Consider the following 19,476-nt stretch of genomic DNA (forward strand, 5'->3'; position numbering starts at 1 on the left):
ATTTCCAGTCAACCCCTCTACAACCATGCATCCCCGTCAGGAGATGGCCAATGCAATGCATATCCAACAGGCTATCACTCACAAAGCAAGCACGCAGGGCCCATATTCAGCACACTTTCACACACAAAAAAAGAAAAACTAAGACTTTTACAGTTGCTATCACTCACAACTATTAGAACATGATTCAGATCATTAAAGTTGCAGCAGGAATTAGCAAGACAGGATGATACCTGTGTACGTCTTTCAGCTTCAAGCTCCAAGCTGTGCCTTAGCTCTTTCGTTCTAGCACGTTCCCTCTCCAGAACTTTTTGCCGTTCAATTTCCCTCTCTATCTCTGCAGCTTTCTCCCTATAACAGGTGGGATGTATTAGGTGGAAAATCCCTTGAATGGCATGGTCAGCCAGAGCACTTATTTGCCTGATGGTCACCTGTCAAGCTCTTGGAGAAGTTCAATCTCTCTTAATGTTGCCTGTTCCAGAGCTAATTGTCGGTTGTGACGAGCAAGCCTTTGCCTTTCCAAGCGAGCTGAGATCTCTTCTCGAGTAGCCACAAGTTCTCTGAAAACACCAGGTGGGCATGGGCAAGAATATTACTCTAGTAACAAAATATTGAATCCACCACTTCTTTGGCTATATGTGAACCACAACACAGAAAGCTTACTTGCAAGTTTGACAGGAGGGATGCAGTTTTTGAGATTAAGCACTTGAAATTACCGATATGAGAATATAAATGATAGTACATACTCTGACAGAATTTGAATTTGCAGTCGCTGAAGTTCTTCTTTTCTGGTCTTGGAAACAGCTGTTCAAACATAACCCAGACACAATCAACAAAGGAAAAAACATATTACACGTCTCTTAAAGACCAAAATCGTCCATGAGACCAGAACAGGGCTCAATTGATGATATATTTACCCATAGAAGGTAACCCAAAGAAAAGCATAATACTAAAAAAATCCCTAGTTAGCATAGAAATGAAAAAGCTCTGAAGGACTTTAGAGCTGTAGGCTACACTGGCAAGTCATACGAGTGCCTTTGCTCAGTGTGTTGTCCCTATCAGGGTTAACTGCGGGGGAGAGACCACTCAATAGTTGTGCATTTCTCCTTCGGCAGAGGGCTCAAATCTGCTGATGGTGAAGAAGCTATAAGCAAGGTCCTCGTGGTCGTGGAAATCTCACACTATAGATGGCAATGGCCATGTCCGCAGGTAGGTCAGTAGATGAAAGAGTGGAGCACAATATTGGCACTGAAAAAGTATGTGATGGCTCTTTGTGTTGGCAGCACAGATCCCCTGCTCCCTCGTTCTTCAAGACAATCTCTTTGTGACGCCTAGGCCCTAAGCTTCATTAACAAGACCCCAAGGCACCTTTAATCTTCAAACATGATCCGATGCAGTGGTCCAAAGCCTTCATGAAAAAGACAGTGGTATCTCCCTTGGATATCTTAGCAAATAGTACAGTGGCATACATGCTGCTCCTCTAACTCCACCTTTTGATGACATATATCGTATACACAAGCTTCTTGGGATATATCCTCATATCTATCTATCTCCAATCTTAAAAGTGTGTAAGGAGGCATGGATCTGTCCAATGGCACCCATACCATGTGAGACGTGTGTGTCCATATATGTAGTGCATATAACAAACCCATCCTAGGAGGTGTGTAGAGAATGCTGCTGGCAGTAAGAAATTTTGTGCTCAGCGCGTGATGTAGATAATCTCAAAGCAGAATGCTCAGGTCTCATACAGATAACAATAGAACACCACTGGAAAGAAATTGACTAGAATAGAGTCCAGATCATAGAACAAAGACTAAACCACAGTAGACACAATAGACAGCAAAACCAAACCTCAATACATTGCCATGAACCAAGTACAAAGGAATTGTCTCACACACTCAGCACCAGATATGTATAGAGACTCAGATACAAAGAGGGTGTCTAGGCTAGGTAGGGCAGGGTAGATGTGCTGAGAGAGTACTGATTGCATGACTACTTGGACTAGACACAAGAGAGTACCGATTGCATGACTACTTGGACCAGACACAAGAGAGAGACAACTATAAGACGACAAGTGTGAGGCTAAATATCCAATACGAGATAAGGGAAGTATTGGGTGGTGGACTGATGTATGGAAATAGACTCAAGAGAGAAACAACTCTTAGACGGCAAGTGTGGGGCTAAATATCCGATACAAGATAAGGGAAGTATTGGGTGGTGGACTGATGTGTGCAAATTCATGCATGTCAAGAGTATTGAAGCCCAAAGGGTGGTCCAGCTTAGAGATCCCATTTGCTAGTCCAACTCATCCCCGGTCCACTTCTAAACCTTGGTCTACCTCTCAGGCCCTCGTCAGCCTGGTTTCTCAGAGTCCAACTCTTGTCTGTGTTTCACCTAGTGACTTGTATATGCCTTTACAGCAACCTTGTAGACAGGCTACAATTGTCTCAGTGCACCACACTCACTACATCTTGAAGCTCATCCTAGAATACTATGGCCACCCCTCCTGACCCTCTCGTGCTGCCTAGTTTACACAGTTCAAGACCACTCACATCATCCATGCCTATCCATGCACTCTTGATAGGGGGCTTCTAGACATTGGTGGGTCTCCGTGTAAAAAGGGTAATCTTTGTTTTGAATCCTCACAATAACCTGCTCCAGTACAATTCCATACTGTCTTTTTTAGGATCTCATCATGGGCGGTGCAATGTCATGTTGACAGGCGTTCTGAAATGACCGCCTCCTATCCCTATAAACAGCTCAAACATTTTTGACACGTTTCCCTTCTTGCATGCTACTTGTGCAGGTGTAAAATCCTCATCTTAAGTAAACTGTTTCCCCCTTGAGGGAACTCCTCCCTTTGATAAGAAGCCCCTCTTCTTCACCATGTCCAAGAAATTCCCCTTACTGCCATGATCACATTTGGGATACCCCTTGCTCAACTCTCAAAACATTGGATTGTACACTGTAAACCATGTTTCTCTGGCCTTGAAAAGAGGAGTAAGTGACTAGTCCCAGTTCCCCCTCACTGCGTTGACCCTGTTTCAACCAAAATGCTCGTTGATTAGTATTAGACTCCGATGTATGGAATCTAGATGAGTGTGGACCGGTGATAAATTTGTCACCCTTGAAGACAAAGCGTGTCCCAATCGCATGGTGGGATAAAGTAATGTTTTCAAGGGAAATCTTAAAGTGTGCATGTGTGTGATCAGCAAAGTCAACATCTACTTGCATTCTCTTCAATAGTAGGAGACAAATAACTAACAACCACTTGGATGGGGTCTATGAATCATACTTGTAGAACCACACTTGCTTTTTTTGTGATTCTCTATGGGCAAGAAGCAGCAGCCAATATAGTACTTTCTATGGTCTATCACCCCAATCAGCTCACATTAGAGCCATATGGTAGTACAATAGGTCGATATAATACTTTTTGTGGTCAAAATGGGGTGGTGGCCACAATAGAGCCATTATCATACTTCTTGTAGTCTAATTGGGGTGGTAGTGTAGTTTTAGCTTGGTGAATCATCACACTTCATTTCCCAAAGGAGGCCAGACATTGTGGGAATTGCTAATCAAAGCACTATATTTCTGAATCCTGTTGTTACAAAGTAAAGACATAACAATGACTTTCACCCGGCAGAGTGCTGATGTGGCAATCCCCTATAGAAAAGCAGCCTGTACAATGATGATGTGGCAGTCTGTATGGACCATGGTGACATGGCAGCAACATACAGTCAATGCCGACTATACCAATAGGACTTTTATCTATGTCCATAGGGATTGTTGCAATAATGGAAACTCTTCAGATTTTTAGTTATGATCGCCTTTGTTGTTTAAATGAGTTTGTGAGATGTATGTCTATTACATTGCATCTTTGATTGTCCTAATGCATCGGACATCTAGATGAATTGAAAAGTTGGAACAAGATGTTTGTCTACTACATTGCATTTTGTATTGTACTTGTACATCTGACACCTGGGTGAATTGAAATGTTGGAACTAGATGTGATAGCATGTAGATGCATCCAAATGCAATCTAAAATGTTGGACAAGGATATAGGAATCAATGTGCAATGTTGAATCTTCAATTCTATGTATGCCAAGCGTGGGTGTACTCTTTGAAATGGCTGGCAATAAGCATGTTTGCATGGTATTAGTGTCTACTGATTCTCCATGCTGTCTTTTTGACAGGTAAGTGAAGGCAATTTCTCTTCTATTGTGGGGGTGGGGGATGTCACAAAGTGATATGTGGTGGTGCCATATGGCTGGCATAGTGCTGACATGGCAGTCCCTCATAATCCTTTGAAGGGAGGATACTAGCAGGCGAGCGTCGAGTCACATTTTCCCCACATTTTAGCTCCTTGGATATGCCCTTCAGCACAGCAGATTTTGCTTGGGGTTTTTGCAAAGTCTCTGTTTTTTTTAAAAATCATCCTTTTGGTCATAATGATCCATGGACACACAAGGTATTTTCCCTTTGGAGAGGTGGTTTGATGTACCACATTTAGACCCCTGCGATAGGACAGGAGTGCCACAAGCGAGGTCTTAGAGGCTGCATCATAGGCTATCCGTCTCCTATCTCTTCCGACAGCATAGAGTGAAGCGTATTGTGTGCAAAGATAACTGCAGCACCATTGTACTTTTCTGCGTTCCCAAATGGTGGGCAATCTAGGTAATCAATGCTTATTTGAAAACTAAGGGCAACAGGGAAACATTATTGCATTCCAAACCAGGCTTGTTATCTCTTTGCATGATGTATGATGTGTCCATGTGAGGCAACACAGAGAGCAATAAGAAACAGCTGCATGATAAAGAAAAAGAATTGGAAAGGTTATCAAAAGCAGTTTAATGAACACAAAGAACCTGAGTGCGAGATCTGGGTCTCGAATTTTGTTTGACTTTGCAGCATTTGGTGCCTATTATTTTCTTCATGTGCCCTCTTTTGCTTTAACAGCTCCAGTTCAATCTCTGCTTCCTCCAATTTCTGATGGCCACATGCAGCTAAGTATGATAACTCAAGAACCTACTGTCTTGCACTTAATATAGTTATCCAACAGTACCTTGGCTTCTTCATTGCTTTTTGAACAAAGGCTGTTCTCAATCATGCGAGCCACATTCAACCTTGCAAGAACCTGATAATTTGATAACATTCAAAATCACTTGGCAGAGAATTTATACTTATGCAAGAAAGATTTCAGCCTTTTGTCTGGCTTAATCTATCACTAGTAAGATGATCGTATGAAAATTTTGGCAAAACTATCTTGATGCTATATAACTAGCTTGAAGCCTATAAGCCCAGTACTAACAAAATTGAAAAAGCAAAGAACACACAGATCAAGTTTTAAAAAACCAGTCACTTTCCTAGTGACTACCTACAACATGCTAAAATTTACCAGCCAATACAAAAGACAACCACCTCTTTCATAACAGGTCTTGAGTTCAGCTCTTGTTGGATAGAGCTTTGAGGTCTTTTGGGATTGTTGCTACCAATCTAAAAACTTATCTTTTATTTCTCTTCTTCTACCTACAAAATCTTACAAATTACAACCAAGCACAGCATGTGAATTTATCCAGGAAAATAAACAGGGCCTCTGAATCCTATCAAGCAATGAACCTATCTAAAAGAGGTGTGTCTCGAGGAGACGGCATGTGTACCCAGCTTTGCATGAGCAGAGATTTTGTAGAAAAAGGGAAACTAGTATTTAGAAGAAACTGTTCACCAGCAAGAAGAAAATAAAAGTTGTGCATATTTTATAAATTACCATTGGAAATTTTCTGATAATCTTGCACTTATGGTTTCTTGGTGGACAAAGATTTTAAGTATAGTCCTACTGTCGAGTTTCTGATAATCTTGCAATTTCTTTCACAAGAGGTGAGGTTTTACATGGTGTTATGGGGGATGCACACACCATAAAAAAGGAGCAATTTGACTGGCCTTCTTCAAACGCTGGAGTTCACCTTGATACTCTTTTTCTTCAATAAACGACAGGTTTTCCTTTATTGACTAAATAAGAAGCTCAAAAGTTTCAAGGCAAGCCACCAGGAAGCCACTATATGAGTATTGCTAGGTAAATACCTACACTGTCCAACATGTCTTGAAATCTGGTTGCTTACAGAAATCTTGCAACAAAGTCCAATGATATGAAACTAGGCATACAGCAGAGCAGCACCACACATGCACGTAGGTGTTATGGTTCCAATTGGTCGCTGATTGCCATCATTTATTACCACTTTTCTTCCAAAGCATAGCACCAAAGGACACATGAGAGATGACAACACTCTCTTTTAGCACGCTGTACGTTCTCTGCGAAGGCTTTGGGAAACATGAAAGAATCCTTGTCTTAATCAATCGTGACGAGTAGGAAGGCATAACATTGCCGTTAGAAGCAAGCGTATCCAACAATAAGACACTGATATGTACTGACGGGACAGCCTTGTAACCATGCCTGTAACATACTAAAACTATGAATAATGCCACTATTAAGGCATATTTTTCCAGTTGCATCCATACTATGCACACAAGGCCCCACATACAAGGACCAAAGTCTACAGCATTCATAAAACCAATGTACATGGTCATATGATTTCCTAAATCCAATTGCAGCACTACTATTTTGGCTTTAATATATCACTGATATAGAAATATTCCATTCCTCTGCATGTACCAAATGTAGATAGCTTATCCATCCCAGCCTGGACTTTCATGATTGGGCAAATGAACAAAACTGCTTTCTTCTCATCATCTCTATTATCAGCATCCAATACACATAGAGTGAGCTACTTGATTTCTTACCAAGCCAAACATTCACTTGATTGAGAGACAGTGACAGAAGGTCATACTATGGAGAAACGTTAAGTCTGAACAGGAGTAATGGATAATTGGAGGAATTGGATGGACTCATCACCTCACAAAATAAGAGAGTGCTGACACTTGTTGCGAAAGAAACCACGAGGGACATGCTTTGACAGTTGACCTACAGCATAATGCATGTGTATTTGCATAACCGCTAGGCCTCAGCATGGAGATACAATGGTTGACTTAAATGCAGGCTATCACATCCAAGAAGTCACCACACTTCAAGACATGGGGTTACTTCCGAGTGCCCATGAAACACTCGCATATTGGTAAGGTTGATTGAAGTGGACCATGGAATCATAGGCTCCATACATGCTACACCCAAGGTGTAGCTTGCATTACACATTGGAGCAGTTGAAATTAAACTGGGTCCATAATTTTTAAAAACCACTCCTTTAATTAATGGTCAAAAAGTAATAAGGGATTATAGAGCCCTTAACAATCTCATTTGGATAATGCAGACCATTAAGAAAGAACAAGGGTTCTGTTTCTTAAAATAATACAGTTCAACAAGGAAAAATGGGAGAACTAAACTAAAGCGATGAAACACAAATAAGATTACACAAAATCTGAAGATAAAAAAGATTGTGAATAAAGAAGTACCATGCTCCCACCTAGGCTAACCACTCCTCATCTCACCGACAATAGGATGAATAAAAGAATCCACTTAATCAACCGAAAGACAGCATCACCCTTTGTTGCTGTGCTTTATTGCCTTCACTCTGCTGGTCTGGTCCCTTCACAAATGGTCTCGCACCACACGCTGCTTTACCTCATTTGCACTCTAGAAGAATCACTTTTGCGACGTCCCTTTCAAGGCCAGACCCCATAAAATATTTGTGAACGTCCCCAGTTACAAGCTAGCTCCTAGAAATAAATATTTCTAAAAATCCCGTCTCAAAACTACGAGTAAGCTCCAACGAGATTTCAAAGTGTGAAATTCTGAGTGTTACTGTAGAAAACATTTAAAACAAAAGGCCTTACCTAGTTTGATGTATGTACAGAAAACTAGAATCACATGAAAAGGACGGACATTTCAAGTGTTATTACCTGTAGTACTGTCGCTTGAACATATGAAAATTGACTCTCTCTTTTTGGTTGCCCTTCTGACTTTCTTGAAAGAAAATCCTGAATAAGCTGCATTAAAAAAAAACCACCCACCTTTGACAAACCATTACTACTAGCCACAAATATATCTTCCCAGATATGACAAAAAAAAACCTGCTTTGCATCATGTTCATGATCTCGCAAATGCAGCAAAGCTGTGCATGTTGCGCGTTCTATTTCCCCTAGCACGCTTCCTGTAAATTTTAGCATGCTCTCGTGTTAAAAAATTCACATGACAGACGTCAATAAAAATGCAAAACTACGAATAATATTTATGACTTTACCTACACACAAAAGTGAGTTTTCTATACGAGAAGCAAGACAAGGAACATGATCTGAACGAAAACTTTAACAATGGCCTAGTGAATGGAGCTACCACCGTGCTGACCACTCAAACATTCAAAGGTTGTTGCTCATTTGCCAACTTCTCTTCAGCAACTACCATGCTCAGAGAGTCATACTCATCGGTGGTGGCAAATAAGGCCAGACACTCAATTACATTATGCTTCACTTCTACCATCTTATCCTGGCCTCTACATCCACCTCCTTGTCCATGCCTATACCCGCACTTTTATCTCAATCACTCACACACCAATCTGCTATGCACTCCATTCCGTCACTTGTTCACCATTATTCACTCCTGTCATGCAATCAATTGTTGCCTCCTCTTCACAGCCACCCACTTCAACTTCAAATAGTACCCCTGGCCAGCCCCAGCAGGCGCCTTACATGGTAGGGTTTGGAGATGCAATCCTCGAGAAAAAAACTTTCCCTATAAATCACTCTATAAGTGGGCCATATAGAGAGATGAATGCATAGAGTTCGATTGGTTAGAAAGAGGCTTAATTATGACATTTCGCTCACTATTTCACGAATGACACACGGAAATTACACTTTGAAAGTGTGTATTGAAACAAAGTGATGACGTGGCGTGGCCAACTGGAAAGAACTAGCCACGAGGACAAGGGGTTGACGAATACAGATGAATTGAACCCACAAAATGTGACCAAGGGGCCTAAAACAGAAGGAGGTTAGGGTTTTTAATAAACCTAACCCTACCACCAACTTATGGAACACCGGCAGAAGGGTCTAAAACCCAAATTATCAGAAGCTTGACATCTGGGACTGAATTCCATAAAACGTGCTAGCTGCCACGTGGCACTACTGTACGGATTTCCACGTTTTGCACTAGCTGCAGCTATCATAAGAATGTACCCATTGCCCAAAGGGAAAAGCAAGGAAACAACGTCCACACCCACACTTATCAACCTGACATTATAGGAGGAGCAAAGAAGACGTGTACGCTCTCTACATGTGAGAATTTGCGGCCTTAAAGACAATGATAATGGCGACGAGGAGGTAAAAGAACTCATGGCTTTGATGGCGGTTCATGAGCCGATGCACTCAAGAGCTTGGAGAGTGGGTAACAAGAAAAATGGGAGCACGTGGGAAAACTCGAAAGAAAGGGCACTCATCCTTCCTTTTCCATCCATGGAAGCGAAGGACTTTTTGAAGAAGAGGCCAACTCTTATAAGACGGGCATCTTTCTCGGGGATGATCTTACCCTCTCACAAGTTGCCCATATGCAGGAAGTAATGCAAGAGATTAGAGTGGCAAGGGAAAAAGGTAAGATTGCTTTCTATCGAGATGGAAGAGTGGTGATTTTGGAGCCACGCTCCACATGACGGTGTGAGACCTATGGGACCACACTCAAAGTTGCTACCTGGAATTCTAATGGATCTATGCGTCTTGATGTCGGTGCTTTTGAGGAGAGTTTTACGGGGAGAGACATCATCTTCTACTCTTAGACACATCAGGCCCCTGGGCAGTCTATGCCTCACATTAGTGGATACAGATGGGAGACTCTTTGTAGACAGGACACACGATCAGAGCACAGAGGGCGGGGCTCAAAAGGAGTGCCACTGTTATTCAGGGAGGAGTTGCAGCCACTGATACATATAGCTCGTAGGGATGAACAAGCTAGGTACATGTGGGTGAGATTGAGAGCAAAGACTTGGTAGATATCTTTACATTGCCATTTGCTACTTTCCTCCGAGTACGTCAGTATATGCACCACCCAGAGGACAGTCCCCCTTCTATATTTTGGATGATGACATATGGGAATTCTCTAGAGATGGCGAAATTATCATTCTAGGGAACTTCAATGCTAGGACTGCCCATCATCAGACTTCAGAGGAGATGCTGAGCAAGCTGGATGTTGTAGAGACGGGCTTATCCAGGAGGTCACAGGATGGAGAACATACTGAGTATGGACGTCACTTGATAGACATGGGGACTACACATGGATTGGCCATCTTGAATGGCATACAGAGATTTCCCGCTGCGGGAGGCTTCACATGCTTTCCACACAGACATGGAGCCAGCACGGTAGATTATGTCATGGCACAGCCGAGCCTCATCTCTAGTATCCAGGATCTCACAGTTGGGCCAAAACTTGGGGGGGTGGCAGTGGATCATGCTATTGTGTCGCTGACCATCTCTTTCCAGTCCATGAGTAGCAACCCCTACTCGCTACACCTTCACGCGAGAGACGGATTCGGTATACATGAACGCGATTTACAGACGCCTATCCACTCAGGAGCCGGGACGACCTATGGAGGAGCTTACTACTATACTGACACAAACATTACATGATGCAGCAGCAGAGGCATACCTACACACAGAGCCTAAGCAGACGTCGTTCTGGAAGCATGCCTCAAAACAGTTGGTATGATGAGGAATGCCGTCAGACTAGAGGTAGACTTCAGAGGGAAGTGCTTTTGGGGGACATCACACACAGACAGTGACAGATCGACTTCCGACGCCCAGTGCCGCGGAAGAAGAGGGCATTTTTGGCTCTACTAGAGCAGGTTCTATATCAACTATTCTTGAGTCAGGATTCGCGTGAGGCATGGAGGCTCTTTCATGAGCAGTCCCCCCCCCCCCCCCCCCCCCCCGCCTGCCATTACCTCTAAAGAGCCCCCAGGTCAGTACGCATCATCTTTGTACACAGTTTATGGACAGTAGCCCCTTCCCGAAACCCCCCGATCCATGCCCACACACATGTGCTTTTTTCACCGCTGAGATGGACAAGAAGGCCATTCATAGGATGAAGACTGGGAGAGCATATGATCATGATGGCTTAGTGGCTGAGCATTTCATGCATGCTAGAGATCTACTAGTAGAACTTCTAGCAGTTATGATTAACCCTGCCCTGTGTGAGGGCTTGCCTGATACTTGCAGCCTCTACGATAGTACCTATCTTCAAGTCAGGAGACCCTATGGAGCCAAGAAATTATCGCTATCATGATTGGACACACATTGGCACGATTGTACGCATCCCTTCTTGAGGAGCAGCTGAGTAGATGGGCAGAGAGGGAGGGAATGCGTGTTGTTGCGCAGGTAAGGTTCAGAAGAGGTTTTTCTACTCTTGACCATATTTTGCACTTAGGGCCATCGTGAAGGAAGAAAGATCCCGTGGGAGGGGGATCTATTGTGGCTTTGTGGACTTCCGCAAAGCATTTGACACAGTACCCAAAGCTAGATTGATGCGTAGATTACAGGAGATGGGAGTACCCATATAGCTCATTTGGGAGATCATGGCACTGTACAAATCAGTAGTAGGGCATGTACACACCTCAAAGGGTCTATCTACACCGGTTCACTCCACCATTGGGGTGAAGCAGGGAAACCCGCTCTCTCCTACTCTATTTGGTATGTATGTGGATGAGGTTTCTGACTACATTGAGAGAGATGGTGATAGAGGTGCACCGCTCGTAGGGACATGGATTCCACTATTGTTATAAGCTGATGATATTGTGTTGATCTCCGACTCTCCAGAGGGATGCAACGTCACTTGGATGCTTTGCATAGGTTTCCCCATGAGAGTGGCCTGTCTGTCAATCTTGGTAAAACCAAGGTCATGGTATTTAATACGACCCCACAGTGAATCAGGAGGTCAACTCCCACATTCGCATATGGACAAGAGATAGTGGAATATACACATGCTTACACTTACCTTGGAGTGGTTTTTACTTGACCAGCATTTTTTTTGAGGAGAGCATCAGTGACTAGATTGACCAAAGCCCATTCGGCATTGAGGAGACTAGAGAGGATGTGTTCACAGGTTCAGTTTCAGGAGCCTCGGACAAAGCTCTGGCTCTTTGACGCTTTAGTGGCTTTTGTATTGTTCTTTGGAGCTGAGATTTTGGGGCCTTCATTGGACCATCACGGGAGGACAAGCTGCAGTGATGGATGGGGGACATGGAGAAGCCTCTGGTCTCCATGATCTCGCGACTCGTTAGAGCCAAGGATTCAATACCACATGCCATTATCTAAGCAGAGCTAGCTGCCCCCCCACTAGCAGTTGAGGTGCTCAGCAGATCTGTTTCCTTCTTACACCGCTTGTTGGAACTTCCCAGAGACAGATACGCCTACCTTGCACTTGAGTCCTCTCGACAGTTAGCCAGGCAAGTAGACACAGCATGTTGGTATGGGGAGATGACGTCATGGTTCCAGGTACATGGATTCAGTATAGACAGATTGCCCCCCTTCCAATACTCACTGGATGCACCCTCTCTGACTCTTACACAGTCGGAGAACACCACGCTCATCCGCCAGGACCAGATTCAACTAGACACCAGGAGGACATCGGTACAGCCAGCACAGGAGCTGGGCATGAAGATGGCTTTCTACAGAGAGCATCTTCTCCAGCTTATGACGGACGGTTTTGTGACGAGGCCGAGATACATGAACACCCACTTGTCTCATGGGATACGGTGTGCTATTGGCCAGATACGCACATCTTCACACCAGCTGCGGATCGAGATTGGGAGATACAGCGAAGTGCCAACAGAGGCCAGGAGACCAGCACATGTACCCTGTGTGACATGGAGCTTGAGACAGAGTTACACTACACATGCCACTGCCCTGTCTACTACGAGATACGAGGCTGTTTCCACTCCTTGTTTAGAGAGGGGGCTTTGGACCACTCTACATAGTCATGAGGTACGAGGATCAGAGATGCCTGGGTTTGTTTCTGCTCGAGCTGCGCAGACACAGAGAAAGCCTGATGAGAGGAGAGGCTAGCCACTCTCAGAGACACATCATAGACTTCTTTAGAGCAGACACTGGACACCCAGAGGAGCTACTACCACAGCAGATCTTGTCGCCTCACACCAGAAGTATACTGATCGATCGAGCGACTAAGCTAGGGAGATCAAGATGCCCACTACTGCGAAGGACTACACCGCATCGACGGAGGCTAGATCAGAGGATTCCGACCACTGTGGCCCGGCATGCAGGATGCCCGGTCAGACTGCTGTCCATGGAGGAGATTGATGAGATCCGCCAACGATTGATGCTTAGTTCACGCCTACCAGTTTAAGATCCCATAGTACTTTTATTTTATCATTTGTCATTTCATTTTGTTACTCTGACTTGGTATCAGATTCACCACATTGTAACGCTCTGGTCTCATAGGTCATTTTGGCCTTTAGCAGACGTTAATATGACATTTCATTTCATTTCTTCTCTCTCTCTCTCTCTCTCTCTCTCTCTCTCTCTCTCTCTCTCTCTCTCTCTCTCTCTCTCTCTCTCTCTCTCTCTCTCTCTCTCTCTCTCTCTCTCTCTCTCTCTCTCTCTCTCTCTCTCTCTCTCTCTCTCTCTCTCTCTCTCTCTCTCTCTCTCTCTCTCTCTCTCTCTCTCTCTCTCTCTCTCTCTCTCTCAGATTACAGATTTCTTTTCACTAGATATGGGACAGCGAGTGGAGCAGCCATCACTGCAGAGCTCGGCCACACTCATTCGACCAGTACCAACACTCTCATCGACCGAGCACACTGGAGCTATGGAGATCCACACGACCACGATTACGGCGAGGGGCTACACAGCATCGACGGAGACTACAGCAAAAGATTCGAGCCATACTCTCTCCACATCCAGAGTGCAGATGAGGATGGATTCTAGTAGTAGTATCTTTGTTCTTCTTTTGTACCCAGACATGGTATTAGATTCACCATTTTGTAATAGATCGGTCTCATAGGTTATTTTGGCCTTTTGAAGACGTTCATATAGCATTTCATTCTCTCTCTCTCTCTCTCTCTCTCTCTCTCTCTCTCTCTCTCTCTCTCTCTCTCTCTCTCTCTCTCTCTCTCTCTCTCTCTCTCTCTCAAGCGTGAGGGCAGCAAGGCAGCGAGCTGGCCCTCTCTCTCTCTCTCTCTCTGAGGCGGCGGTGGCAAGAAGGCACGAGGGCAGCGCAAGAAGAAGAGAGCCAGGCTCGCCCTGCTCGACCTGCTGCTCGCCCTGCAAAAAACTGCTCACGCGGCTCGGCTGAGACTCGGCTGTTCGACCTGCTGCTCGCCCTCTCTCTCTCAGCGCGAGGGCAGTGACATCCTACGCGAGGGCATCCTATGCGAGGGCAGTGACATCCTACGCGAAGGCAGTGACAACATCCTACGTGAGGGCATCCTACAAAGAAGACATCCTAAGAAGTAGTTCCCACACAACATCAAAAGCAAATCAAAGGAAGTGCTCTCTCTTTTGTGAAGGGTGAGTTCAACCTAGGTGAAGAGATACTTCACATAAAAGGGAAATTCTCTCTCTCTGAGGGCCGCGCGAGAGCTGTACACACACACGCTCTCTCTGCAAGCTCTTCTACGAGTAGAAGGACTTCCTCACCTTAATACCCTACCCCACATTTGTGGCTCGGGTTCGATGGATCCGCCTACCGAAGGGGAAGGGCCTGGTGTAGATAGCTACACCACCCCCAAAAAAACAACAGCTACATTTAAACGGAGAAACAGAGATACTGTACTATCACCAGGATCCTTACGAGTGGGGAAAACCTCCAGGATACATGATGAGCTAATGATGGAGAAGGTCCAGGTGATGCTCAAATCAGAGCTAAACTATATGAGGGATGACATCAGGAAGGAAATGCACGCGAACGCTGAGAGCTACAGGAACTCCATGTATGGAGACATGATGAGAGAACTAAGGAAGGAGATCTGGGGGATACAGAATGAGGAGATTCAGAACTTGAAAATGGAATTACGAAACCTAATGAAGGCCGAAGTAAATGTAACAGAATGCGTTATGCAAAAGAAAATCGATGAGGTAGTAGCAAGTTTTGAAGCATGAAGAACAAATATGGAAAAGCAAATGGGGGAAAAAGATGCAATAATCGAGGAGCTAAAAGGAGAACTTGCGGCTTGCAAATCTACAACTAAGGAGAAGGGAGACGACCAACCTTCGGTGCTGAAGGAGCTCGAGGACATGAAGGATCATATGAAAACTCTACGGGAAGGAGATGAACAGAAATCAAAAACAGCATCTTCATGGGCGGAACGTCTTTTAAAGACACAAGAAAAGGTTGATGAAGCAGAGAACTGGATTGAGGATGCGAAGAAAGGGAAGGCCCACATGCCCGATACCACACCTACCTCCACCATTATTAATATGTCCATTGAGGCAGAGCAAAAAGGAAGAATCGGGCTCTACATGTGCGGGTCACAGGAGTCAAAGACAAAGAGAATGTAGATGAAGAAGTGAAGGAACTGCTACAACGCATGGGCATCACAGAGCCCACTCACACAAGTGCATGGAGAGTGGGCAAGAAAGGAATCGATGTGAAGGGAAACGTAAAGGATAGGGCACTTATTCTCCGCTTCCCGAATATAGAAATAAGGAAAGAATTTCTAAAGAAGAGGCCAACTCTTAAGAAAACCGGCATTTTCCTCGGAGATGACCTTACATTGGCACAAGCGGCACACATGCAAGAGTTGATGCCAGAGATTAGGGCAGCAAGAGAAAAGGGAAAAAACGCCTTTTATAGAGGAGGGAAAGTAGTGGTTCTGGAAAAGCGCTCAGCATGACGGTGCGAGACCTATGGGGCGACGCTCCAGGTAGCGGCGTGGAATTGTAATGGATCATATAGGCTAGATGTAGGTGCCTTTGAAGACAGCTTTAGGGACAGAGACATAGTTTTCTACTCAGAGACACACCAGATACTGGGACAGCGTATGCCACATGTGAAGGGTTATTTATGGGAAACAGTTGGTCGACCAGACAAAAGATCACTAGGGGGTAGCCGGGGTTCAGGAGGAGTAGCAGTCTTATTTAAAGAAGAGCTGAAACCACTACTACAGATCATCAGGAAAGATGAGCAACCAAGGTATATGTGGGTGAGAATGAGAGCCGAGACAGGTAGATTTCTATATATCGCTATATGCTACTTCCCTCCAAGTACATCAGTCTACTCCTCACCTAAAGGACAGTCCCCTTTCTCCATATTGAGTAATGACATATGGGAGTTTTCTAGAGATGGAGACATCGTTCTCTTAGGAGACTTTAATGCCAGAACGGCCAACTCTCAAGCAGTATTCTACGATACCTCTGAGGAAATGCTCAGAGAAGTGGATTTATCACAGAGGGGGCTTACTAGAAACTCACAGGATAAAGAACACACTGAATATGGTAGACATCTCATGGAGATGGCAACTACACATGGTTTGGCCATACTTAATGGTCTACAGAATTTCCCTTTATCTCGGGGATTCACATGCTTCCCGCACAGGCATGCGGCCAGCACAGTGGATTATGTCATGACTTCGCCAAGCTTTCTTTCTAGTATCGAGGACTTTAAGGTGGGACCCATACCAGTTGGGATTGCAGTGGATCATGCTCTCTTGACCTTATCAATCTCCTTCCAATACAATGCCTCTCAAGTACCAAGGATGAAGACACACACAAGATATACTTTCACACCAAAGACTAATTCAGTCTATGTGGCAAAGATCTATAATAGGATGTGGGCAGCCGAGCTAGTATATACTGTAGAGGAGATTACTTCTCAGTTAACAGAGATACTACATGGAGCAGCACAAGAGGCATACCCACATACTCAACCCGATCCGAAGAGAGGATCTGGGAACATGCCTGAGAACAGTTGGTATGATGAGGAATGCAGAGAGACGAGAACCCAAGTACAGAAAGAGCTTACACTTGGGATCATCACATATAAGCAGTCTCGGATTGCTCTTCGGCGTATAGTACGTCGCAAGAAAAGGGCATTTTTAGCCAAACTGGAGAAGGATTTATATCAGCTCTTCTTGAGTCAGGACTCACATGAGGCCTGGCGCTTATTTCACGAGCACTCACCGCCTCCGACGATTACTTCTCCTGAGATTTGGGGTCAATATGTAACATCATTATATATGGTATCTGGACAGGCTCCACTAGCAGATCCGCTAGAGCCATGCCCTGCTACTAGTACTTTCTTTACTACGGAAATGGTGGAAAAAGCCATTGATAAGATGAAGACAAGAAGAGCATATGATCATGAGGGTCTAGTAGCAGAACATTTGATCCATGCAAGGGATTTACTTTCAGAAGTCCTTGCTCGTCTGTTAAATCAGGTCATGTGTGAAGGATTACCTGAATCCTGGAAATTATCTACTATCGTACCTATTTTCAAGTCAAGGGATCCTATGATACCCGGGACCTACCGTACCATTATGTTGGGTCACACATTGACCCGACTGTACGCATCCATTCTGGAACAAAAACTGAGTAGATGGGCAGAGAATGAGGGCATAAGGGTAACAGGACAAGCTGGATTCAGGAGGGGTTATTCCACTCTAGATCATATTCTTACGCTCAGAGCCATTATTGAGGAAGGAAGAGCAAGCGGGAGAAGGATGTATTGCTGCTTTGTGGATTTTTGGAAAGCTTTTGATACAGTACCAAGGGCCAGATTGATGCGCAAGATGCAAGAGTTAGGGGTCCCCAAAGAGATTATCTGGGGGATCATAGCCTTATATGGGTCAATAGCTGGTTATGTACGTACTCGAGAAGGGGATTCCGACATTGTTCATTCCACCGTTGGAGTAAAGCAGGGATCCCATTGTCCCCTACTTTATTTGGTATGTATATAGATGAGGTATCAGATTACATTGATAGAGAGGGTGACAGAGGTGCTCAACTTGCAGGGACATGGATCCCTTTGTTGTTGTATGCAGATGATATTGTATTGATAGCAGAATCACCATATGGAATGCAGAGGCAGTTAGATGCATTACATAAATTCGCGGAGGACAGCGGACTGTCGGTGAATTTGGGTAAAACCAAAGTTATGGTGTTTAACACCATACCGCAGTGTGTTAGGAGATCGGCACCTACATTTGCATATGGCCACGATACAGTAGAGTACACACTTGCATACACATACCTTGGTGTGGTATTTGCAGGACCGAAGTTTACTCTTTAAGAAAGCAGCAGAGGCTAGATTGTCCAGAACCTCTGCGGCCTTGGGAGGGTTGGAGAGGATGTGTTCACAAGTGCAATTTCAGGAACCAGGAACAAAACTTTGGCTCTTTGATACTGTGGTGGCTTCGGCTATGCTTTATGGGGTCCAGATTTGGGGACCATCTGTGGATCAGGATAATTGGAAGCCAATGGAGAGACCTTTGGTATCTATGATTTCACGAATGATTAGAGCCAAGGCCTCCGTACCACACGCGATTATTCGAGCGGAACTAGCTGCCCATCCGATAGAAATTGAAGCTCTTACCAGATCAGTGTCCTTTATGCATGGTTTGTGGGATACAAATAATTGCCGCTATACTAGATTGGCCCTCGAATCCTCTCGACAGTAAGCAATGAAAGGGGATACATCATGCTGGTATGCGCAACTGTCTTCGTGGTTTCAAAGACACGGGTTCAGTATGGAAAGATTACCCCCCTACCAATACTCTCTTGAGGCTCCATCACTGGCAATTACACGAACGGAGATTAATAAAATCATCCGTCAGGATCTTATACAGTTGGATACTAAGAGGACATGGGTAGATCCTACACAAGAATTGGGCACGAAGATGGCCGACTACAAAGAAAACTTCCTACAGCTATCTAAAGATGGATTTGTGACTCGCCCGAGATACATGGATACCCACCTGTCTCATGGTTTGAGATGTGCTATTGGTCAAATTCGTACATCCTCACACCAGCTGGAAATTGAATTTGGCAGATTTAGGGGAATCCCACCGGAGAGCAGAATTTGCAAGTTATGCGGAATGGAGCCGGAGACAGAATTACACTACATATGCCATTGCACCGTATACTATGAGATACGTGGGCGTTTCCATTGCCTATTTAAAGAAGGCTTTGGACCTCTAGATAGAGTCATGCAATACCAAGATCAAAGATGCTTAGGCTTGTACCTACTAGAAATACATCGTCACACGGATAATCTAATGAGAAGACAAAGAGCACTACAGCCTCAGAGGCAGATCACAGATTTCTTCGGATCGAGAGAAGCAAGAGGGGAAGGAGAAGCAAAAGACCAACAGCCAGCACAAAGGAGTACCCACATCCATACCAAAGGCACCCTCATTGACAGGGCGATTGAGCTTAGGCAATCGAGACGACCACAACCGAGATGCAAAAGCACACTTCACCGGAGGAGACTACAACAAAGGATTAGAAGCATTCTAGCCAGACACCCAGAATGCTCCTAAG

At 44.5% G+C, this 19,476-nt stretch overlaps 1 protein-coding gene across 9 annotated transcripts in view; it reads right to left on the reverse strand.

The window, feature by feature from the left end:
- LOC147458478 (uncharacterized) overlaps nucleotides 1–19,476 on the reverse strand; it is a 194,676-nt gene that overhangs the window by 12,608 nt on the left and 162,592 nt on the right. For all 9 annotated transcript variants that reach the window (XM_086513109.1, XM_086513108.1, XM_086513107.1 and 6 more), the window contains 7 exons: nucleotides 8,077–8,156; nucleotides 7,906–7,992; nucleotides 5,060–5,131; nucleotides 4,863–4,983; nucleotides 744–801; nucleotides 429–557; nucleotides 231–348 (listed from right to left, as the gene is read on the reverse strand). In XM_086513109.1, coding sequence (XP_086369235.1) covers nucleotides 231–348; nucleotides 429–557; nucleotides 744–801; nucleotides 4,863–4,983; nucleotides 5,060–5,131; nucleotides 7,906–7,992; nucleotides 8,077–8,156 — 665 coding nt within the window. The remainder of the gene's footprint in view (nucleotides 1–230; nucleotides 349–428; nucleotides 558–743; nucleotides 802–4,862; nucleotides 4,984–5,059; nucleotides 5,132–7,905; nucleotides 7,993–8,076; nucleotides 8,157–19,476) is intronic.

The sequence above is a fragment of the Adiantum capillus-veneris genome, chromosome 5 (genome assembly GCF_014529385.1).
Source record: "Adiantum capillus-veneris isolate H3 chromosome 5, ASM1452938v2, whole genome shotgun sequence".
Classification (NCBI taxonomy): Eukaryota; Viridiplantae; Streptophyta; class Polypodiopsida; order Polypodiales; family Pteridaceae; genus Adiantum; species Adiantum capillus-veneris.